This window comes from Myotis davidii, unplaced genomic scaffold, assembly GCF_000327345.1.
Source record: "Myotis davidii unplaced genomic scaffold, ASM32734v1 scaffold107, whole genome shotgun sequence".
NCBI lineage: Eukaryota > Metazoa > Chordata > Mammalia > Chiroptera > Vespertilionidae > Myotis > Myotis davidii.
In genome coordinates, this window is record NW_006383012.1 from 4,874,335 (window position 1) to 4,898,725 (window position 24,391).

The 24,391-nt window shown below is 42.3% G+C and overlaps 1 protein-coding gene across 1 annotated transcript; it reads left to right on the forward strand.

Moving 5' to 3' along the window:
• Positions 1–1,521: 1,521 nt before the first annotated feature.
• Positions 1,522–14,885, forward strand: PLEKHS1 (pleckstrin homology domain containing S1). The gene is made up of 10 exons (XM_015557967.1): positions 1,522–1,628; positions 2,354–2,488; positions 3,858–3,933; positions 4,824–4,940; positions 6,763–6,888; positions 8,650–8,756; positions 9,221–9,427; positions 10,143–10,244; positions 11,460–11,595; positions 13,869–14,885. Exons 2-10 carry the CDS (start codon positions 2,394–2,396, stop codon positions 14,046–14,048), a joined length of 1,146 nt encoding a protein of 381 aa, XP_015413453.1. The 5' UTR covers positions 1,522–1,628; positions 2,354–2,393; the 3' UTR covers positions 14,049–14,885.
• Positions 14,886–24,391: the final 9,506 nt, after the last annotated feature.

Below are 24,391 nucleotides of genomic sequence, written 5' to 3' on the forward strand. Positions count from 1 at the left end.
AGCTGAAACTTGTTATATTTTTCCTTCAGGTTTTTTCCTTTTCCTTTTTTTGGGGGGGGCCTTTGGGGAGCGGCTGCAGAAGGAGAGTGAGGACAGCTGTCCAAGAATCACTGAACACTAGCGTAATGGTCCCATCAGCTGCCTTACCTAACCCAGATTCTCTTTTCACTGGATAAAAAAAAGCTCTAATTCTTTAGTAAAGGCTGCCTTTCCCCAAACCAAGAACAAATTAGAATTATCATCTGGATATGAAAGCAAAACCAAACTTTTTTAAAAAATTATTTTAAAAAATATATATTTTTATAGGTTTCAGAGAGGAAGGGAGAGGGAGAGAGCGATAGAAACATCAATGATGAGAAAGAATCATGGATTGGCTGCCTCCTGCACGCCCTACTGGGGATCAAGCCTGAAACCCAGGTATGTGCCTGCAACCTGGGCATGTGACCAGGAATCAAACCCATGACCTCCCTGGTTCATAAGTGATGCTCTAACCACTGAAGTACCAGCCAGGGCAGAAGAGTGGTTCTTAATCCTGGCTACATGATTATTTGGGGAGCTTAAAAATATGTCAGCTGGGGCTCCAGTTGAGACTGCATGAAGGCAGGAAGGATGGAAGGGGAAGGGGAAATGGAAGGGGGAGGGGAAGGGGAAGGGGAAGGAGAAGGGGGAGAGAGTCCCATGCACTGAGAGGTTGCTGGTTCAATTCCTGATGGGGGCACAGTGCCTGGGTGTGGGCTCAGTCCCCAGTAGGGGGCATGCAGGAGACAGCCGCTCAGTGATTCTCTCCTCTCTCTCATATATTTCTAACTATCCCTCTTCCTTCCTCTCTGAAAAAAATAAAAAATATATTTTTTTTTAAAAAAAGAAACAATATTTTGGAAACCCCTGTAAGCACTTTCGCCACCATATTTTTCATAGTTGGTGATTTTGCTTTCATTTGCTAAGCCAAGGGCAAGGCAGAATCCGCTGGCTCCTGTGGCCGGTGCATCGGCAGGAAGGGAGACAAGCCTTTGCTCACATCCAGAGAGCCAGTTAAATGCTTCAGAAACAGGATCCCGTGGGTGTGAGCTGAACGCAGGCACCTGAATGAAGGTCGCCACCGGGGGTGAATAAGAGTCACACACGTGGTCTTTGGGCCCTTTGTTTTCCTGGCCTATTATAGATGGGTGTTTTGGAGTTTTTTGTTTTGTTTTGTTTTGTTTTTCCATAACTGAATAATTTGAAGACTTTTCCAGAAGTAAACAATGTTTTCCAACTAAAGCAGTTCTTTTCAGAAACTCACTGGGAACAAACTGAGTTCTGTTCACTTTCTTTTATTAGGCAAACCATTTACATTTTATTCTGAAATTGAAGTCTGCAAACAAGATTACTTTATTAAGTCACCACCTCCTCAGCTTTTCTCCTCAGCAGTAAGTACTCGCTAGGATTTTGCCAGGCCTCCCACCAACCTCCTGAGCAATTTTTCCATCCTTCCTCTTCCTCTGAGATTTCACTGAGATGCAAAATGTTTTCGTTTTTCAGCCCTCTTGGAAAAAGAGGTTTTTTGTTCTGACCAGGAGTGGGGAGAAGGGCTGTAGTCTTTCCTATTACAAAGACCATCATCCCCGAGGTTCCATTAAAATCGATGGGTATGTATCCAATTGAGCAAAAGTTTTTAACTTTGGTTGCCTGCAAACTGAAATTGAAGTCATTGTTGATAGAAGCAAGGCCCGCACCAAAGGATTAGTAGTCAGGGCACATGCCTGGGTTGTGGGCTCGATACCCCTGCAAGAGGCAGTCCATCAGTGTTCAGTCTCACATCGATGTTTCTCTCTCTCCCCTCCTCTCTCTAAAAAAAATCAATTAAAAAAAGGAGCATAATATTTGTTGCCAAAAAGAAGCTAACTGGGGAACATATGAGTAGAAGATAGCTAAATAATTATTCCATATTGTGCATTCTAGTTGGTAAATTATTCATTAGTGTTTAGTTACCAAGGCATTAGTTACATAATTTATGGATGAGAGAGAGAGCAGATGAAATTACCATTTCATAAAGCCCAGACAGGTTTTTAAAAATACTGAGATTGAATCTTTTGTCTTTAAGGAACTATGTACCAAAAAATTAGAAACCATGATAATTGTGGGATCAAGGATCCAAGTAAAATAGGAATTTTTGGATTATGTTTTATGCTGAACAAAGTATTTGATGACCCAGATCTAAACTTACTTTCTAAAATGGTTAGGTAATTTTCAAAACATTGAACAAGCAAACCTCAAGTTTTACTCCATTTGAAGCGTAACATGAAACATTAGCCAGTGTTCTTTCTAATTTTGTGTGTGTATGTGTTTGATACTGTATGTCTATATCGAACAGAAATTCCAGTGTAGACGTTGGCATAAGTAACCATGAAAAAATGCGATCCGTACAGAAGATGTTTAAGTGCCACCCTGATGAGGTGATGTCCATTAGGACCACCGACAGAGAGTACTTCCTCATCGGCAGTGACAGGTGAGTCGTCAGATAACAGTGTTGCCCGGGTGCCAAACACCAAGCAAGGTGAGTCATCAGATAACAGTGTTGCCCAGGTGCCAAACACCAAGCAAGCAAACAAAACCATTTTAAAGCAGTGAAAAAATGAACATGCTTAGAACAGAACCCCTCCCACACCCTTCCACACCATCTTGGCAGTCTTCAGTATTGCACTATTGGTTAAAATCCCTTAAAAAGTCATGGTGTTCATTTCCTAGGGCTGCCATAACCAGACACACACACGGGGGGTTGGGGGGGAAGGGGCGAGGAGGTGCTCAGAACAACGGAAGAGTCTATTTTCACTATTCTGGAGGCTGAGTCCTAAATCACAGTGCCTCGGGCCACACTCACTCTGAAGTTCCCAGGGAAGACCTGTTCTAGGCCTCCTGGTACTTCCATGGCTCATGGCATCCTCCCTGTGTGCACATCTCGGAGTTCAGTTTCCCCTTGTTATTATGACACTAGGCATACTGCCTTACTTCAGTATGACCTTATCTTAACTAATTACATCTGCAACAGCCCTACCCGATTTCCAAATAAGGTCATATTCTGAGGTCCAGGGGATTGGAACTTTGATATATGAATTTGGGGGACACACATAATTCAACCCATAACAGTCACCATCACCCCAGATGCGTCCCCTGTAAAAGAAGCCACTACACAGACATCTGTATAAGCTACATGTGTTAGGGTGGGGGGCTGTGCTCGTCCTTGAAGGAGTCCTCAGTTTTAAAAAGGTGCCGTGTGGGTTCTTCGTGGATGATTATTTGCTTGATAGGGAGGCCAAGGTTGGAGGAGGAAGCCATGCAGAGGGGGCAGCGAATGCTAAAGCCAAAGTGGGAAGAGCCTTGATCTGTTTCACATCCACCCAGAGGCAAAAAGCTTTCTTCTACATTGTCATGAGCATCAACAGAAAAGAAAAATGGAATTTATAGGAACTTTTCAAGCACATTCTTCACAAACACACACAGTGTATCAAGGGAGGCACACCTGGCTGGCTACACAAAAAATGGTGCCGACAGGTACTGGGGCTCGCTTAGAACACAAAAGAAATCAGTGTCAAAGCAACAGCTCCGAACCTGTGATTACTACTGTCATTTTCCCCTTTCCCTCCCATTTCTCTGAGCTTTCCTCGCAGAGGCGGCACGAGGGTTAATTCTAGTGTGTGAGTGTGGAGGAGGTAAGAAGCCAGGGGGTCATTCAAGCTAGTTAGAAAAAAATCCTTATTCCCCCAGTACCTGCTCCCACTGCCTGTTCCAACCTTCACAAAAGAATCCTCCTTCAGTTCAAAAGGAGCGAAGGCGCGATTGTTGCCACATGCCAGCTGCAAATTTATTCCTATCAACAGGGAGAAGATTAAAGACTGGGTCTCGTTCATGTCATCATTCTGCCGGGATATGAAAGCAGCACGCCCGAATGCAGAGGTGAGTCCCATCACTCACAAAATGACAGGGCACCTGAGCACAGCCCTCCTTTCACCAGAAAACAAAGGGAGCTTTTCCCCCCTCCTCCTTGGCAACTGGCATGACTACAAGGACGAAATAAGTGAGAAAATGTACATCCTTGTTATTTTTATGATTAACAACGGGGGAAAATACTTTTGTGTTTTGTGCTAAAATAGAGGCACTTCAGATTTCCATTATTGAGGGAGGAGGAGTGAAAATTAACTGTGACATTTTTTAATAGTAGCCGAAACAACAGTATTTTCCCTCATTGTTATTCCAGGTACATAACAGCTACCTCCGGAATGACTAAATCTAGGGTGGTTTCTATACAATGCTTTTCCTTTCCCTTGCATTTTCAATATGATGTCTCTCTAATGTAAGGGCTAGTGACTTGAAGTTTTTTGTTGATTTCCTAAGAACCTTTTTGGTAATTTGCACAAGTCCTTTTGGAGGGCAGACCTTTATTCATGAAACGTTGGCCTCCAGGTATTGTTTTAACATGTTTTCTAGGTTGTTTTGTGCTTCCAACAAAAGCTAAAGCCAAGGTAGAAGGGAAAACATGGTGTTTCTACAAATTGACTCAAATTATTAGAATGAAGAGGTGGGGAGGGGCCGCAGAGAGCCATAGGGTTGAAAAGACAGGTTGAGGGAAGTTCGGGGAGTGTTTGGCGGCCATGCCAAGAGTCCTTGAGGATTTGAAAACAGGAGGAAGACAAGATCACCTCATGTCTTAGTGAGAGAACGCTGGCCAGTGGAATAAATGTTAGTGGTGAAAGACCAGAGGCAGGGAGCCCAGGGACGAGGCTGTTGCCTCATTCCAGACAAGAGGTCCATTCTGCCCTGATTCCAGTGTCCTTTTTCATAAGCAGGAGACACTCTCATTGGCTGCTAAATGGCCCTCTTCAGACCTCAGCCCTCTCCTCGGTTATTCCAGCACATCGGAGGCCGTCGGCTCCACCACATCAATATATACTCTTCCAGACATGGTAACCGGACTCGCCTCCCCTCTCTCAGGATGCCCTGTCTGGGAGTCCTCTGATGCTTCAAGGGTCTCTCCAATGGATTTGATCCCTTCCTAACCCACCATAAGAAACGATTCTTATCCCCAGTATTTAACCTATATGTAGTCTGTTGGCTATACTATAGATGAGCCTTACTGCTTGCACGCCTACCTCTAAATGGATTCATTCATTTTGGATGCTCCTCAATATACATCTGGGTATACTGGAAGAATACCGCCCCCCCCCACCTCCCACTTTCACCTCCCCTAGCTAAACCAAAGGCTGATTAGTAACCTCTTCCTTCCTTTCACACATAGGACACAGATTATCTCTGCAAAAAATTGCCAAAACACCACTTGATTTCCTGCCATATCATCTGTGCTCCTCAAGACAAAATCAGAATTTTTATTTACTTCATTTGCCTAAATCAGTCGTGCGTGTGTGTGTGTGTGTGTGTGTGTGTGTGTGTGTGTGATTTCATCTTAATTTCCAATGAAATTTAGTTGAAGAAAAAATACATCTGTCCCCTGGAAGTGATTTGTAATTGTCCTCTCAGCTCTCTTGCATTTGTGATCTTCCCAGCTTTAGATATTATTAAAAAATGGGTTAAGTGTTTTCTTCTTCTGCCACAAATACTATTTTGTCCCTTAGAGATGTAACCATGGACTTCCCCATCTCCCTGGGTACCAGACACGTCTTAATATGGCATAGCCTTCTGTTTTTATCTAGTTGGAAGCTCTCCAACTATTTTAAAAGCTTTTTGTGGCTTATCAAGCTCAACAAACCAAAACCTCACTTGGTGTTTGTAGGGAAGGTGACAGGAAACAGGGTTGGGAAGAATAACCGTTTTCAGTAAATGCCTCTTGCTTTCCACTCATGGTACCCCTTCTCCCCAAAGATAATGTTATTGGCCATCTTGCCTTTTCACACTATGTATTCAATCCAGTGGTTTTTATCAGTTCCAGCTAAGAATACCATCTGCATTGCTGGGATTTATTGTTATTTTTGCTATTGTTGTTGTTGAAATTAAATTAGATCCCTTCTTCATCCCCAGATCAGTATGATCTGGCTCCATGAGCTTGGAGCTGGATAAATGGACACAACTTCAATGCATTTATGTTTTTTAAATCACTTCCCATCAAGGACTGCCTGGAGAACATCCCCGGTCTTTTTAAAAACCCCTGCTCTAAGGCATTGTTCTTGGAAGAATTGAATTGTACCAACTATTTCCCTGCCATGCAAAGCAGCTACTTGTATCTTGTATGTATTGGGGAGGGAAGGCAGTAATTGGTTGAACCTAGATCACCCTGAAGCCTGTAATTCATACTGTCACATGAACCAGCACTACCACATTGCATTGCTACGAAAACAACAGGAGTATGTGAACAGAACACAAGAGAGAAATATTGAGCAGGAAGAGGAAATTTGCAATGTTTTAACTCTGGACTAATAATTACCTTCTCAGATGCCTTGAGTGAAAACTAGAAAAAAGATGGGGGTGGGGGACTTTGGCAGAACTTAGTGACTTAGGATGCCACCCACTGAGAGAATTACTTGTTTTGAGTTACAGATCCCAATGGTAGAGAAAAGCCTGAAAGATGAGCTCATATGTTCACGTTGTCAGGGGTGACCCAGACTCAAGAGGCATCTCCAGGTTGTGTAGGATTCTGGATGTAACCTTGGAAGACCCTCTGATCTTCTCAATCCAATTCATTTTTATGGCTTTCCCAGAAAGCTTGTGGTTTAATTCTGTTCTCTTGCAAAGAAAAAGCAAAGCATTCATTCTGTCTTCATCTCTTTTTTTCAGTATTTAATGGAAAAAAGTCCTCCAGGACTCAGACAAGCTCATCTACTACATGATTTCTTGACAGAGACTACTCAGGATACGGAAGAAGAGAGTCATTATCTTAGTCCTCGAAGTATTCTTTTAGAGGTAACCCTTTCCATTTATTAATCGTTTATCCCTTCTACAGATATTTGCCCGAGGCCCTGCACTGTTCCTGAGGCACTAGGCTGGTTAAGTAAAACACTGAATCGGTTAATCAGACATGGGTGATGTGCTCAATGTTCCTACTCAACCAGTTGAATAGGAACCAACCATGATACAAGATGAAAGGGCTCCATGCTGAAGAAAGATGTTTATAAAATGCCCAGAGTGCACAAGGGGTGGGAGGCAAGGAGAATGACTTCCAGACAGAAGATGAGGGAACATTTCAGGGAGATGATATATGACTTCATTTGATAGGTAAAATTTGGACTTGAGGGTTGACTTGGGGAGACTTTCTGCATTCTGGGAAGAAACAATACTGTGAACACAGGTCCTTGGGTGATAAATGGTTTGGTGTGTATCAACCAGTCTATTGATCTACTAGAAGCCCCTACTGAGTGCCTTCTGTGTACTAGTCACAGTGCTCTAACTAGGCATGGAACTTATATCACTCTGCCCTCGGGGATCACAGCCCTACTAGTTATCACATGACAATGCTACCCAAGAGGCATGGTCAACGAGCTCTGGAACCAATAGAAAAAGCAGAGTTTTTCTCTCCCCTGGAGTCAGGGAAGGCTTCAGAGACAATAAGCCACTTGATAGGTACCCAGTAAATAGTTCAGTTGGCTGTAACTTAGAGTGAGTGAATGGCACAGTAGGGAATATGACAGAAAAAAAATGAGCCAGACCAGGATGGGGCGTTGACTTCATTCTGCAGTCAGCACCAAGGCTGTGGTGGCCTCTGAGATGGGCAGGGGAAGAACCTAAATTATCTTCTAGTACTATTGACCCAGAGCTATAGTTGAGGTAGATGATGGGCAGGTACTTGGGTTGCTTCGCTATCTTGGCTATTGTAAATAATGCTATAATGAACTCAGGGGTGTATTTATTCTTTTGAATTCGTGTTTTGGGTTTCTTTGGATATATACCAAGAAGTGGAAGCTAAAAGTCCATTTAAAAAAAAATTAAGTGCAAAACTGTGCAGTAGAAGTTCAAAGGGAAAGATTGGCAGTGGCTGAGGTGGTCAGGAGGGGCCATGGGACCTCAGCCAGGTTTGAACACACTTCATTAGGCAGCAGAGAAAATGGGTATTCCTGGTAAAGGAAACAGCATGAAAGTGGGCACTAGACAGGCATTGGTAGATATGTAGTGGGAAGACTGGCTTGACTGGAATGAACTCTTCCAATTACGGGCTGATGCTTCATTTTTTAGGTAGGCAATAGAAAGCCCTTGGGGTTTTGAGCAACCACTACTCCAAATGACTGCCTTAGTTCTGAGGGGTTTGTTGAGAAGCTCTCAAGGGTCTGTAAAACCCTTTATGGACTTTTGAAGCAACTTGGGTCACCTGTGATTATAGTAGCCACTTGAGGCTAGCTCTGTATCAGAGTCCTTGACCCAGCCAGGTGACATGATTTCACAGTGTCACTGGTTGGGGGAAAGAATTCATGTCATTAAGTGCCTGCCAATGAAACAGAAAAATCAATAGCAATTTAGTCCAATAAAAACACTTGTGACAGGGGCATGGGGGACCCAGGAAAAGAAAATGGACTCTTGAGTCTGCCAGAGCTTTACTGGATGAGTCCCTCAGAACGAGCACCACTGTGCACCCAATGGTGGATGCATTTCCAAGTTTAGGGCCTAGAGCCATCATGGACACTTGACTTATTGGTAGACTTGCATCCTTACATTTATTCCTCTTGTCTACAGTTGGATAATATTATTGCTGCCAATGAATCTGGTGAACCCACTGAACTTGATAGTCCAGACCAGGTCTCTGAGAGACCTGAGCATCATTACATGTCAATGAAATCCTGGTAAGTAAAACTACCATATTTTAAAAATTGCCTTGGGCTAATGTATGGTTACAGAAAATCACTATTGAAATGTTAATACAAAAGCATTACCATAGACCAAATTCAACATGTTCAGTGATCTCAAAACAAGATAAAGTGAGAATTGGCTTCTCTTCCCCACAGAAAACCATTAATGACATCCTTGGGACTTTTTTCTGTTTCCTGAGGAAGTGATTTTCTAGTTTGCATTTGCATCTCTCACACTCTCACTTCTGTCTCCCAACCTTCTCAAGGTGAAGGGTTATTTTAACTCCATATCCACTTTTGGATGGATAGTTGGTTGGATTTGATTCTGTGACTGCGATGTTGATGGTTGGACGTACTTCAACATCTTGTTAATGTTCACATTGCTGTTAGGTGCATAAATGTGAAAGTTGTCAATAGATATGCTAAAAAGGCGTTTGTGTTCACTTCTTATACTCCAGTTTGTTCAAAGAGACAACCAAAGAGTCTGCTGTTAGCGAAGAGGAATCCCAGGCCCTTCCAGAGACCCAGAACAGGGGGCTTCATCTGCAAGAACAAGGTTCCAGGAGTGACTCTTGCCTTCCACCTGCCGAAACGGAGGCCCAGACCATGAATGGCAAAAAGGGGTCGACTTCACTAACTGTTGTGCAATTGTCCATATTAATCAAGTAAAGTTCTAATTTCTCAAACTTTGTGGGCCCTTAGAGCAAGGCAGCCTTCGTTTTTTACTCAGAATTCAAATTTTAAAGAAATTCCTAAAAAATCTCAGGCAGCCAAGAGTCTGATCCGCTTCCCCTTGTCACTGACGTGGTGGCCAAGCACAGAGTGCGAAAGGGCTGGCAGCTGAGCTCCCTGGGTGGTGGGTGGCATTTTCAAATATTTTGTGAAGATTCTTCATTGGCCCTGGATCACACTGACCTGGGGGGCATATCACCCAGCTTTTACTGTCAAAATTTTGGTCATGCAAATCATAAGAAGCCTGGTTCTATACTACTAGTAGGAGAAGGAAAGGGACATTTAGATGTAGTGATGCCATGGGCATTTGATGAGATTATTCTCAATTTTAACTCTTTCAGAGTCTTCTTCATTCCCAGTGGAGAAGTGTGCAAACTGACCTGATATGGACAATTATATAATCAATTTTGTCCATTTTTCTCCCTTCTCATGGTCTCCCATCCACCACCACATCCCAAGAGAAGTGGGGGAGGGCATCTGTGGGTACTTTTCAGTAACTGAAATTCATATTCTTCTCTAAATATGTTGGATGATCTTTAGCTGGAAAAGGCCATCTCCTATGTAGGAGGCCAGAGTGTACCCAGAAAGTACCGTTCAAAGCCAAAGACAGTTGCCTGATTTGACTTTTACAAATGTTTTCTCTCATAGTAACATTCCTGAAGAAAGCCACTTGGAGAGACTGAATGTGTTCCTTTCTCCTCTCGACATCACCAATTATTTGGGTCTCACAGAAGCTGCAGGACTGATATGGTGGGTCAGAGATTGGAGGGTTATTGATTATAAACTCGGTTGGGAGATTTGAAGGCAACACTCATACTTTGAAACACTGTAGGTGGCAAAACTGCCTGGAGAGCTCAGACTGTTCTTTTGCTGTTGTAGCAGGTCTTTGATTGATGCTGAAATAAGGGGATTGTTGTGTGGGAGAGTCAGCGAGAGATAAGTGGGTTTAGGAGGACCCAAAAGTCCAGGAAGGAGCAAATTTCTGACTTTTTTCAAGGTGAGGAAAAGTGGGATAGAATGCATACGTCTTAAGGATATTATCCCGCTGAATGAGCAATGAGTATTTGTGAATGAGCGAAGTTAGGTTAGCCGACAAGAATCTAAGGTCTAAAAGGAAAAGACATATCAGGGTCTAGACTTCCAGACACCAGCTGAAAACCTGCTGGTCGGGGACAGACACAACAGACCCCGTGACAGAGAGTTTTCTTGAAATAATCACAGTTTATTTGATTCTAATTCTCTTAAAGACTTTGTAATTCATTCTGATGGAAGATTGCATTTCTACAAGGGAAGAAAGTCCTTCAGGGTAAATAAAACGCTTCACACCAATTGCCTTACAGGTTCTATACGGGGGCAGGAACCACAGCCTCGCCTTTTCCCACATCGCCCACAATCTGAGGCTCAATAAATACCTGATTACAACTGTGCCCCCCTCTGTGCCTGGGATTTCTCATGCATTAACCCATTTACAGTATTTGTTCATTAGATGTTCGTAGTGTAATCATTATGTGCTCACTTTCAGTGGATACGTACTTACTAAGCACCTTTTGTTTACTTGGAGTTATGGGGATATACACAATTTTTTAAAAGGTGTTAGTGCCATACTTCTGGTGAAAACAACATAAAACGCATTTATTTAAATATACAATAAGTGAGTGCTCACACAGTGCAATAGAAGCCCAGGGGTGGGAGAGGAGCGATTAATTAGAGTAAGGGAAGTGGAATGTAGGAGGCATTGTAGAGGCTTTGGGGGAAGGGGAAGGCTCCCACAGTGGGGAACGAGGAAAGAATATTTCAGACAGAAAAAGGATTCAATTACTTTGGATGTGGTATAACATAGCTAACGAAACTAGTGGTAGTAATGATGGGATCGATTAGAGTGAGGGACCCCATCTGTGTCCCCATCCGTGTCCTGCCAGAGAATGTGGTCTCATGGTTGTGTCCGACGCTGTATTCCCCTTGCAGTGTGGCTGCGTGGAAGGGACCCCCACGCCTGGGATGCTTATTTTTTCACGGAGACCACCTTTTGGCCGTGAATGACCTAAAGCCCCACAGTCTGGAAGAGGCCTCCTTGTTTCTCAGCCGGTCCATCCAGAAGGAGGTGAGTCCTGCTGACCAGCCCTGCCCAGGGCAAGTCAGTGCCAGAAGGAACAAGATCAAGGTCTTAGACTGAGTCTGAACTGTATCTGAACACAAATGAGACTCTTCAATCCTCAGCCACCATGTGTAAATAAGAGAATAAGGAGTGTAAATAACACTTCCTATAATACGTGTAAATAACAGAAAGTTATAATAGGGCCCTTTCATGTGAGGTAATTTGGGAGAGAGCACTGGACTAGGAGACTGACCTCAGACACATGATGTGGCATAAAGAACTTGCATTGGAACCAAACCGGCTCAGGGTTTGCATCCTGTGTCCTTTAATCCATTTTTTTTTTTTGGCCTCACTTTTCTCTAATGTAGTGATAATATTAGTTATTGGTCAATGAAATGAGAAAATGTATCTAATGTGCTTACAACAGTGAATGGTACCTATGAAGTGCTTAGCCATGGTTCTGCCTGTTAGTACCGTTTCCATGTTGTTCATGCCTTCCCTTGTCCGTTTTAATTTCTGATGAGCCACATGACCTTGGGAAACACTTCCTCCTCTGGGCATCAGTTTCTTCTCTCCAACGTGGGAGAGCTGGTTTTCAACTGTGCTTCTTGGCCCCTGAAAATGACAGGAGAGGAGGGGAAGGGGACGGTATGGAGCTTCAACCAGAGCAATCTACATTTACCAGTTATCTTTTTTATACGTTGGACTTTCCTGTTAGCTCTCCTTAAAGAAACCATTACTTTTTTTTTTTTTTCAAACCACTGTACAGGATGATCTCTCGAATTTCCTCCAGCTCTGAGAGTTTATGATTCTGTGGGTCATATCACATGTAACCTTGTTGGTTAGACAGATTGTACAACCTCTATTATCTAAATGGGAAACCAGTAAGATTTTGTGAGTCATCTAAGACATAACTAGTTAGTGGAGAGCAAGGATTCATTTGTTCATTCATTCGTTCATCCGTTCACTCACTGGCCATTTATTGAACATGTACTGTATGCTGGCTGTAGGTCCTCGAGCTACAAAAGAGGCCTCAGCCTGAGCTTAGGGAGCTCACAGATTAGTGATAAATCAGGCATTTTATGTGCTAGCTGTGATCCAGTGTGTGCCTTGAGATGACCAGAGCGCCATGCAGTGTAAAGGGAGAATGGAGTCAATCTATTTGAGGGAGGCTAGAAAGGGGGCTCAGAGAAGGAGGTGTTGGCTTGGGTTTCGAAGACTCGGGTAGGCGTTTGTGCGGTGGAAAAAAGGTAGCTTTCAGGGGCCCAGTCCAACAATCGGGTACCAATATTTCCTCTGCCAGACACCCACCCTGGGGCCTAGGGTTCAATGGAATCTTCTGAACCTTTTGCAAAGTTACCAAACAATGCTCTGACCCATCAGCTTCAAAGCCAAGAGAAGGAGTTTGTCCTGGGGGCCGCTCCAAGGAAAGGATGTTTGCCTGGGTGCCACCGACTGCAGTTATCAAGGCTACCTTTCTGGATTGTGGAGTCCCCTGCATGCCTCCTGTGCTCCATCTGCCTGACCCCTTTTTCTGGGGGGACAACCAGATGCTTCTGAGAAATCTGGGGTACTCACCAGCATGATTATCCGGATGACCAAAAAAAACCCAAAAAAAAACAAAAAAACACAACCCTTCCTTCACACCCTTACCATTCCTGGCCAATTTCTCTATGTGAAAATGGCTATCCAGTCCTTTTTAAAAATTCAAAGTTCTGGCCTCTGGAAGGGAAAAGAAAGTTGGAAGAGGGGAGATGTGGAGGCAAAGGCAGGGCAGCCAAAAGCCGCTATTGTTTAAAGCACCAGAATGAAACACATCGCCCCTCCTTCCTTGAGCGGACTCATGTAGGAGGATGGGGTGGAGCTGGATAAAGCCAGTGAGAGGAGAAAATGTGAGATTTTCAATGGAAGGGGAGGAGATGCTAGTTTTGCAGGAGACACATCAAACTTCAGTTTTTCTCCCCATTTTGTCAGGGGCTTGTTCTGGCTGGTGGTGTCACTTCTGGTCTTTAGCATCCAGAGGCTTTTTAATTCTTGGTACGAATAGGCCCATCGGGCACCATTGATGCCATTTAGGATCTGCCTTAAAGGCTCCAGACCTTGGATGCCAAACAATAAAACTCCACCTTCCACCTGGACATACAAGTCCTCCTGCTCTCCTCTGACTGTAGTTCATCACAGGACTTTTTCCTCAAAACCTGCTTCGAAGGGTGTGAATGAGGACATACTGAGAACAAACAATCTTCAGTCATTTAATTATTTTCTTTCTTTTGTTTTAGAAAGTGAAACTCACTATAGGCCGGATCCCAAATTCCGAGAAATTCCACGCTAAAAACTGTACATGCTCCTTAAAATACCAAGATGATGTACCTTCTGAATTGGAAAAGTCTGAACTGGAGAGGGCACCGAAGAGGAGCCCAGCCATTAGAAAGGGTTATCAGAAGAGAACTGGAGAGTAACATGTGGGACCCACCCAAGGGGTGGGGATAGGACCCGGACTCCGTACTGGACTCTGCCACTTATCACTGCGTGAGGCGAGGCAAGTCAGCACACCTCTCTGAACCCCCACATCTGCCTCTGCACAATGGGACTGACTACGCCCTCGCTGGCAACTGCGTCAGGGGCGTGAAGAGCGCCAAGTGGGATAAAGACTACGGGACACAGTGAAAATAGGAGGCCTTATCTCAGACTGTGTTCCCAACAGCACGGACAGAGATTGGGTAATTCCCTAGAATGTGCTGTGCGCTCTGAGGTCACAGTCCACATAATCCCTTCTTTGTTAGGGAACGTGCTATTGGAAATACTCATTCCGGGAAGGCAAGATTACTGAGAGAGATGTGATATCATTCAGCCTTCCCAACACTTCCTGCTACCCATCATGCTTGTGGTCCAGAACGCTGAGACAAACTGCAACACACACACACACACACACACAGAAAAAAAAAAATAAAGAAGAAAAAAGAAAAATAAACAGAATGCTGAGATAGAGTGGCCTCTAGAATTCAATAATTATCTTTTTTAAGGACCCAGTAACTATGTTAGAAGTTAAAGCAGTTTTAGGTCATACCCAGCAAAGACCTGCTTGCTCTCTAAATAAGAGAACTACTTAGCACTTCTAAGTTTGGAAGGTCTTAGCTAATTGATGCATTAACTAATTGATCCTGGGCAGCCAAAAGAACCCAATCTTTTTTCATACGTAGGAAAACAAAGGCAGAGAGCCAAAGGACTAACCCAGCCTGGGGATGGTAGAGCAATAGGGGGCTTCAGAAAAGACAGGGTGGGCAAAAAGTAGGTTTACAATTAGTACAATAAATAATAAGACAAGAATAAACTCAGTTGGGAGTTTGGCATACTCCTACTGTAAACTTATGTTGCCCACCCTGTATGTTTCACCAGCAGTGATTTTGCATGGGAAGAAATCAAGGCCTCGGATATTTAATGATCTACTGCCTTTGTGGCTCCCAGTTTCACATCTGCTAGTGGCAGAACCAAGAATCTAAAACCAGCTCTGAGAAGCAGGTGTCCTGATCCCCACTTTGTATTTAGATTTAGGTTTGAAAAGACCTTCAGCACATAGAAGAGACATTCAAATACAGTTCATTTTCTGTAATGAAATCTTTACCTAATGACCAAGGATTTGGCAAGATCTCAGAGCCATTCATTCTCAGTATCAACTCGGGCTAGATGGTTCTGGAAAACGAAAGGTTTAAGTGAACTTTGCACTCACAGGTCGAACTCTGGAGCTGGCCTGCCTAAGTTGGCAGCCACTAGCCACCTGTGGCCTTTTACATTTAAAATTAGGTAAAAGTTAAAATTTAGTTTCTCGGTTGCACTAGCCACCTTTGAAATGTTCAGTTGCCCTATGTGGCAGGTGGATACAGCATTACCCAACAAAGAATATGTCCATCCTCATGGAAAGTTCCAGAAAACAGTGCTACTCTAGAGTGTTCAACTTCCAAGAGGGGAACAGGTCACATTTGCCTCATTCAAAAGCATTATTCTATTTTGATAATGTTTCCAAATAAAATATTCACATCAATGATTTTGGTAGCATTTTTTTTTGACAGGGTCAAATCTGATTAACTTAAAACCAAGCTGTGGGCCTTTTAAATATAAGCCTTTCCATAGCCGGTTTAGCTCAGTGGATAGAGCATTGGCCTGCAGACTGAAGGGTCCCAGGTTCGATTATGGTCAAGGGCATATGCCCAGGTTATAGGCTCGATCCCCAGTGGGGGGTGTACAGGAAGCAGCCAAACAATGATTCTCTCATCATTGATGTTGCTATCTCTCGTTCCCTCACCCTTCCTCTTTGAAATCAATAAAAATATTTAAATAATAATAAATACAAGCCGTTTTCTCAACAATTAATGGATTTCTCGGGAGAGTCAGTATTGATTTATGAGCTGTTATGAGGATGTAGAAGAAATATAAGGTCTAAAACTCTTTAACAAGAGCCTATGACATATGGGGGGGGGAGGGGAATGAGCACGCCAAGGTCTTGTTTACCTGCTGTCATCTGAGAAGGCACCATTCTGTAAGCTTGATTTTTAAACTATGTTCATTGTAATCTTTCTAAAATGTGTCAACATGTTCTTGCCTTTCTTCTCAGGGTCAAGGCGATGGGCATGATTTCACCACACTCTTAAGTATTCCGTATGGGGGACTGTTTCCCCTCCACCAATGATCCTGGTCTGCGTCTGCTTATGCTGCGGGCCGGGGAAGCAGATGATGCAGCTTGTTCTAGCCACACGTACACTATGAGTGTGGGTATAAGAGGATTCTTGAGTAAAGCTCATTCATGTCTGGTACAGGGTTTCTGTGACATTGATTTGGGTGCACAGTTATCTTGATGGTGGTGTTGGTGTACAGTCGTTTATTTGTATGCCTCTTGGTTCTCAAGAGTGTTCTGCATAGGTGAGACCACTAGAAAAATGATTGGGAGCCAAGTAACGCTACTATATAAAAAACTAGAAAATTAACTACCATAGTGTGTAATGATAGAGGAGTTTAGAGAGGAGAGAGATCCTGGTGCTTATCATGACAGTCAGGGAGCACACACCACTGAATCCCACTACAGCCTTGCACAACCAGGGCTATCACTACACCCATTCTTTTGGATGGGGAAGCTCGAGCCCAGAGAAGTTCAATACCTTGCTCAAGGCTACAGCTAGTGAATGACAGAGCCAGAATTTAAACCAGACGGTTGCCTTTGGAGGCCACATTGAACAGTTCCTGGAAGAGACGGTGATTTGAGCTCTAGAGGAGAACAGTCCACAAGGGCAGTGATGCAGACAGGAGCCAGACGGGGCCTACTTCCTAGGGAGAACAAGGAATGTGGGCAATGACTCAGCTTTTTCACATCTCTGATTTCAGTAATACCCATTCATTTTCTGGGCCTCTTGCCCAGGAGAACCAACAAAGCCCACACCTTATGTTCCAGGAACCAAGGGAATTCTGTGCAGGCTCTTGTTATGGCTCATTAGCATGTTTTACACCTCTCCTTTTGCATGGCCATCTGGCTTCATAAAACACTCAAGTTAACGAGCAATTAGTACACAGTTCCAATGACAAAGGCTGGTCCTCCGGATAGGAGATGAGTAATCAAGAATCCCTGACTACAAACCTTATGGTCAAGTGGTGGTGATGCAGAGCTGCCTCAAACTGATTGTCAAACTGCAGCGGGAAGGCCAGGGAGGGTTGGGAGGCAGGAGGGAGGTGGGTAAGAGATCAACCCAAGGACTTGTATGCATGCATATAAGCATAACCAATGGACATAAGACACTGGGGGGTAGGGGAGGCCAGGGGATTGTCAAGGGCGGGGGAAAAAAAGGACACATATGTAATACCCTTTGTAATACTTTAAGCAATAAAACAATAAAAAGTGGGGGTGATGCAAACATATACACAGATCACTATAAGGCAAGTCCAATGATCCTAAATCCTTTTTGAAAGAGAAAATTCAGTGTTAAACGAGTAAAAGACTTAAAGACTAATTCTATCTAGTTGGTTTGGGAAAAGCTTCAAAGAGTGATTGATTTTTTTTTTAATTGTTGGGAGTGGAATTTTACATCTGGAAGAATAGAATTTACTTGATCTTCTAGATCAGGCCAAAACCCCACTGCACAGCCATCACAATGTATGTAATTAACAGGACCAAAGAAGTTCTCAGAAGTCCTGTAGAACTCAATTTTTATGCAATTCCCGACCTTTGAATTGTCACCACCATCACTTTTTGAGCACCTCCAGGTGCAGGGCACTGTGGCAAGTGCTGGTGATATTAAGAGGGAAAAAAATTCCCTCAGGAAGGTGATAATCTAGTAAAGGATATGGACATAAAAATTGCTTAGGGGTACATTTTCCCCTCATCAAATTAAAAGATATATTTCTACAAAAACTTGTACATATTAGTGAAGCCTCATTCATATTAGTCAAAAAATGGAAATGTCTATCAATTGATTATGGATAAATAAAATGTGGTATGTCCATATAATGGAATATTATTTAGCTGCAAAAAGAAGTGAAGTACTGGTACATACTATAACATGGATGAACCGTGAACACAATAGGCTAACTAAAAGAATCTAGGCACAAAGGCCACATGTTGTATGATTGCATTTGTATGAAATGTCCAGAATAGACAAATCCATAGAGACAGAAAGTGAAATAATGGTCGCCGAAGGGGACAATGGGGAGTGACTGCTTGTAGATACAGGGCTTCTTTTGTGGCTGTTGAAAATGTTTTGAAATTAGATTGTGGATGAAAGGGGCCTCACGCTAACCTGACAAGCTCAGGGAAGGCCTTGCAAACTCAGAGACCTAAAATCACCATAAAGGATGGTCTGAAATTAAAACTTTTAAATTAAAAGCAGTTTATGGCAGGTAGTCATGTCCTAGGCTAGCATCTTCCCTGACAAAAGTCAATCTTTACTTTAACTAAGCTTGTCTATTGTCTTTCGCATCTAAAATAACATACCTTCAGAATGTCAGGGTAACTTCCCTTTTTCCAACCCCCTCAGAGCACACCAATGCACCAGAACAGAGACTATAAATGCTTTCTTTGTTACTTTTATCATGTTAATTGTTGACTATTAACAATCCTGTACTCACTTTGTAAAATGTGTACATGTCTATCATTTTACTTTGAATCCTATCCCAGAAGTTTCCCCCCACTGCTGCTTTCTCCTGCCTCCCTAATCTCTCACCAATGAATTTCATATAACCAACTTATGTCTTCTCTTCTGAGTGTAATGTATAAAAGTGCAAACTGCCTTTTTCTGGAGCATTATCTCAACCCATTGAGATTTTGCTTCCCAGCAATTGTCAAGTTTGGCTCAAATAAACTCACAAAAATTATTCACAGGTTTGAATGTTTCTTACATTGGCAAGATAGTGGTGATGGTTGTACCACTCTGTGGATACACTAAAAACCACTGAATTGTATTTGGTATATAAATTTTATGTCAATATAAAAACGTTTTTAAAAATTCCCTCATAGCCTCTAAACTAAGGTAGGGAAATTGGATATCAAGGTATCACCCCAACCTTGGAAATTGGCTTCATTTATAGTTACTGACATAAGGGAAGAAGCAGTCTTCCTCACCGGTGACTGATTCAGCAGACTTTTCTAAAACGTGACTTCATATGAAGATGGTAAAAGTATCCCCATGTAAGAAACAATAGATTACCTAATTAACAATAGTCCTGAATTCCTTCCTAGGTAATCATTCTTATTACCATCAAATCTTTAAAGTACCTCAAGGACTTGGAGTCCTACTTTATACTAAGGTGTAAATGACTATATTAAGAATAGAACAAAAGGATGACAAAAGAGGTCTAGAGGGCGCTCAGTGCCTAGAAGAGAAGAATGTGCAGAGCTAGGCTACAGAAAAAGAGGAAAGATACCAATAAATCATCAAAGACAAGTAACATATTTCTCAACTTATCAACAGCTAAGTAATATTGGCTAAGGTAGCCAAAAATTATAGTCCTTCCTCTAAAGCCCTCTTCTAATAATGGCTGAGGAAACATAACTGCTATTTTTGTTCAAAGTCATATTTAGGATGGGCAGGGTTTTCTTGTACTCTAAAGAAAGGTAACTAATTTTTTGAACATTTTTTTTGCCTTCTACACTAATCCCATCCTGATTTCTCATAAACTGTCTTGCAACCGCATTATCCTGCCACACACACACACACACACACACACACACACACACACACACACATCACATCACACAACTTTTTAACACTGTAGTGAAAAGGTTTTGCAAGGCCTAAACAATGATCAAACTGTGGGGGTCAGTTAAGGAATCGGAATCTCTGGCAAATGAGCTAAGCAGAGGAGGGGGAGGATGGTTTGAACTAAAAAAGCGAGAGATTTGTGAAACTGGTCTTCGCCAGTCCCAGATGGCTAGCAAGATGCTGCCAGCTCAAATCAGCCTGGATGCTGCAATGCAGCTTTTCTTTAATTAATATCTCACACTTCCAAACTGAGTGGGTGAAATCACAGAGGACTCTGCCAGGATTCCTCTCGACTTACACGAGCCAAACTTGAGCTGGGTTATGGATTTATTAGGCAGTGCTGTGAACGTGTTTAATGCAGTGTTTATTTACTGAGCCATATAAATAGATTTGACGGGAGTGTCACCATCAGTTCACAAATGATGCTTCTCTTCATGTGGTCTGATGTTGGCTGTTAGGCATCTGCACATTATTCATTATCCTCAAAGCATTTTTCTATCCTTAACCACCCTTCCTACTGCAATCCTTCTCTGCTGAGTGTAGGTGGCGATCCAGATCATCAAAACCCCCTCAGAACTGCCTGAGTAACTCTGTGATACAGGATTTACAGGACAGAATAAAGCAACGCACAGTGCTGTCAACACTTTTTTTAAAAAATATATTTTATTGATTTTCACAGAGAGGAAGGGAGAGAGACAGAGAGCCAGAAACATCGATGAGAGAGAAACATCGACCAGCTGCCTCCCACACACTCCCCACTGGGGATGTGCCCGCAACCCAGGTACATGCCCTTGACCGGAATCGAACCTGGGACCCTTCAGTCCACAGGCCGACGCTCTATCCACTGAGCCAAACCGGTTTCGGCCTGTCAACGCTTTTAATATAGTATTCGCTTGCTTGTTGAACACTCGACCCATAAGGTCCAGCTCAAAAGTCATCCTTCTCTATCTCTTTGCTTCCCCTTCTCAGGTGGAATCGATTGCTCCAGCCACGTCCCCACATCACTTTACATCTACTTTCTCTGAAGTGTGTAAATCTATTAAGGTTATTTATCAATAGACTGTGGATGCTTTGCAAGAAAAGCCAGATTTTGATCACTTTATATGGTTGGGGTTAAGAGTGCTCAGAATAATAATAAATGCAGGTCAAAGTGAAATATTAGTTAAAATCTCACAGTGCAGGGCCTTCCCCAGAATGCAGCCACAGTGCCCACAGTACAGCAAGTCCCCAGTTGGTTTTGGTTACGAAGATGAGTCCTTCAGAGACTCTAGGGATAGTAGAGTTCTAACATTTACCATTACCAAAAATCCTCCACTTGGGATCAATACACAAGTGTTTATTCAGTGCTGCTTAGTACAGGCTTGGAGCTTAGAAGCTCAGTCAACCTGTCACTCAACTTCATGGCATAAATGCTGTCCTACCCTTTGGTGAAAAAAAAAAAATCCAACTCATTTGATTTGACCTTTTCTGGGTATAAAAGGTCACTTTCCCCAATGTCAATAGATTTTGTTTGTTAATTATATCCTAATGTCAACATAAAATCAAGGTGGTTTCCAGTACTTACTTTTCTTCCCCTTTTGAAAATTACACTTCCTTTTTTAAAAGTTAATATCTAATAATTTTTTTTTACTTAATAATTTGTCTATTATTCCTTGTTGAAAGAACAAGAAGTTGGCTGGTCGATGAATAAGCAAATTTATTTCCTTAATTCCATGGGAAAGAAGTACTTTATAGAGATGCATTTCTATTAGAAGAAAATAGTCTTTAAGATCTTTGTTTTGTAGTCTAAATTTCTTTTAATGTCATTATGTTTAACAAAGCAATTCCAAGTTTTACTATCATTGTTCTAATTTTTAGACTAACTTCTCATGTGCTTATTGATTTCCCCCCTCTATTTCTTTCTCCTAGTTGTGTGTGTGTGTGTGTGTGTATGTTCTATCATATATTTAGTTCTTCTGCTCCAAGCAATTAAAAAATTTAAGACTAGAACTTTAATATACAAATGACATGATAGAAGTCATTTCCTTGCTACCTTCCACAAAATGGAACAATTCAATGCTTCACTCTGATATCAGGGATCTAGAAGTGATCTGTTTTCAAAATTAAAGCACCTTTGATCACTGGCCCATTAGGTTCAGAAAGAACTACTTTTAAAAAAAAAGAAAATATATATATATATATATATTGACTTCAGAGAGGAAAGGAGAGGGATAGAAACATCAATGATGAGAGAGAATCAATGATTGGCTGCTTCCTCTATGTCCCCTACTGGGTATCAATCCTGCAACCTGGGCATGTGTCCTGACTGGGAATCAAACCATGATTTCCTGGCTCTTAGGCTGATGCTCAAGCACTGAGCCACACCAGCCAGGCAGAAAGAAGTACTCTTTAGGTGACCACCAATGGTTTGAAGCATCCACATCTGTTTTTATTCATCTGCAATGGAAAGACTCAGTCAACCTGTCACCCAACTTCATGGTATAAATATTGTGCCTTCAAGGGTGGGGACCCCAGCATTTGGTGAGAGTTTGTGCCCAGAATGCACAGTAGGAAACGATCACTTGAAGATCCTGAGATCATCAGGTGAAGCTGCTGCTGTTATACCCTGCATTGACTTTCTCGGGAGGCCGATGATTCAAGACCAAGATGATCACCCACTAAAAGTATAAGTCTTTTCAGAAGGGAAAATTCTGGATCCCAGGGCTTCAGATGAGAAGATTGCATTTGGAAAGGAAGTAAATTGTGTTGAGAGTGAGCATTCAATAATAATTCCTGCACTCACTCTGAGGAAGGAGTGCTGAAGATGTCGGGAGGTACATCCCCTGTACCCCCTCCTTGAGTGCCCAGCCTTTCCTGGTGCCCTCCTGTGAAAACTCAGCCTTGCAGTCTCCTAGCTGTGTGATGTGAGTGGGTCAGGTGGGGCACCAGAGAGAGCAAGCTTAGCCAATTTGTGTCAACCTACCTGGCCCCTAGGGGGCCTCAGATTGAACTGTTTAAGCAAAGTATCTTAATATAACATGAATCCATTCTACAACCAGCCACATGGGAAATTACGTGGGTAGCACTTTCCTTGAAAATGCCTGGCAGGTGGAGAGGAATTGCACAGCATTTCCCCATATGTTAACAGCTTTTCATTTCAGGTCTGGAAATAAAACCGAGCTTAATCATCACGGCAGGGCTGACTAACAGTATGTCTATGTGTTCGGGCCTTATGTCGATTCTTTCCCAGACTAAGATTTGCCCAAGAAAACTAGAAAGCTACATTTAAAACTTAAGTTGCCTAAGCTGTCTGGCGTGGCTTAGTGGTTGAGTGTCAACTGGTGGACCAGGAGGTCATGGTTCGATTCCCTGTCAGGCCATATGACCAGGTTTTGGGCTCAATCATCATTAATGTTTCTATCTCTCTCTCTTCCTCTCCCTTCCTCTCTGAAATCAATAAAAATATATTTTTAAAAATTAAAAAAATAAAACTTAAGTTGCCTAAGTAGCTTAAGTAGTCCAGTGCAACTCTATCAACATATATTGAATACCTGCAGTGTACAAGACACCCTGAGGATATAAAGATGAATGAAGCATAAGGCTTCCTTCCATTGCCATCTTTGGCATTTCAAACAGTTAAGGTGAACGTGTGGCTGCAAACTCGAGGGCTGAAGATCTGGAAAATCATGCCAAACCCCAAATCCATTCTTATTCCCAAACTGATGACCAACCTCAACCTAAAAGTGGAAAGAAGATTCAAGCAGTAAATGCTATTTAACCTTGGTAAGTCCTCCACATTTATAGTCCTGGCTATCTTCTAGCCAACTTGTATCTGTTTTGTTTTGTTTTTAATTTTTATTGATTTCTGAGAGAAGGGAGAAGGAGAGAGATAGAAACATCAATGATGAGAGATGTTTGGGGTCTTCCTGAATGCCCCCTGCTGGGGATCGAGCCCAAAACCCAGGCATGTGCCCGTGACCAGAATCAAACCCAGGACCCTTCAGTCCACAGGCTGATGCTCTATCCACTGAGCCAAATTGGTTAGGGCTATTTTTTTTCAAAAAAGTCATTGGTTCAACAAATATATTTCTAGCACCTATTACATCCCAGGTACCATTCAAGGCACCAGAGGTATATCATTAGACAAAATAAGTAAAAATTGTGGTTTACATTTATGGAGCTTACATTTTGGTAAAAGCATAGCAATTATAGTACTGTAATAGATGTGTTTTCCATACAAAATTTATAGAGATTAGATATTTTCTGTCAATATTATTTTAGAAAGAATTTTTATTGACCAACATCTGAATTGAAAATGAACTTTCTAAATAATAGGCATCTTGGTTGTTATTTAATTAATTATGCCCTTGTTTTAAAAAAAATAAGAGTATTTGTTAAGTGCACTAAAAATAAGTATAACTATTTTTACCTAATAATAGATAAACATGTAAATTGACCGTCCCTCTGCTATGCCCACCAGCCAATCAGGAGTATGAAAATTAACCCAACAAAGATGGCGGTTAATTTGCATATGTAGGCGTGAAGTGGCAGAGCGAAGACTGAAGGCTCTGGCTGGAGCAGTG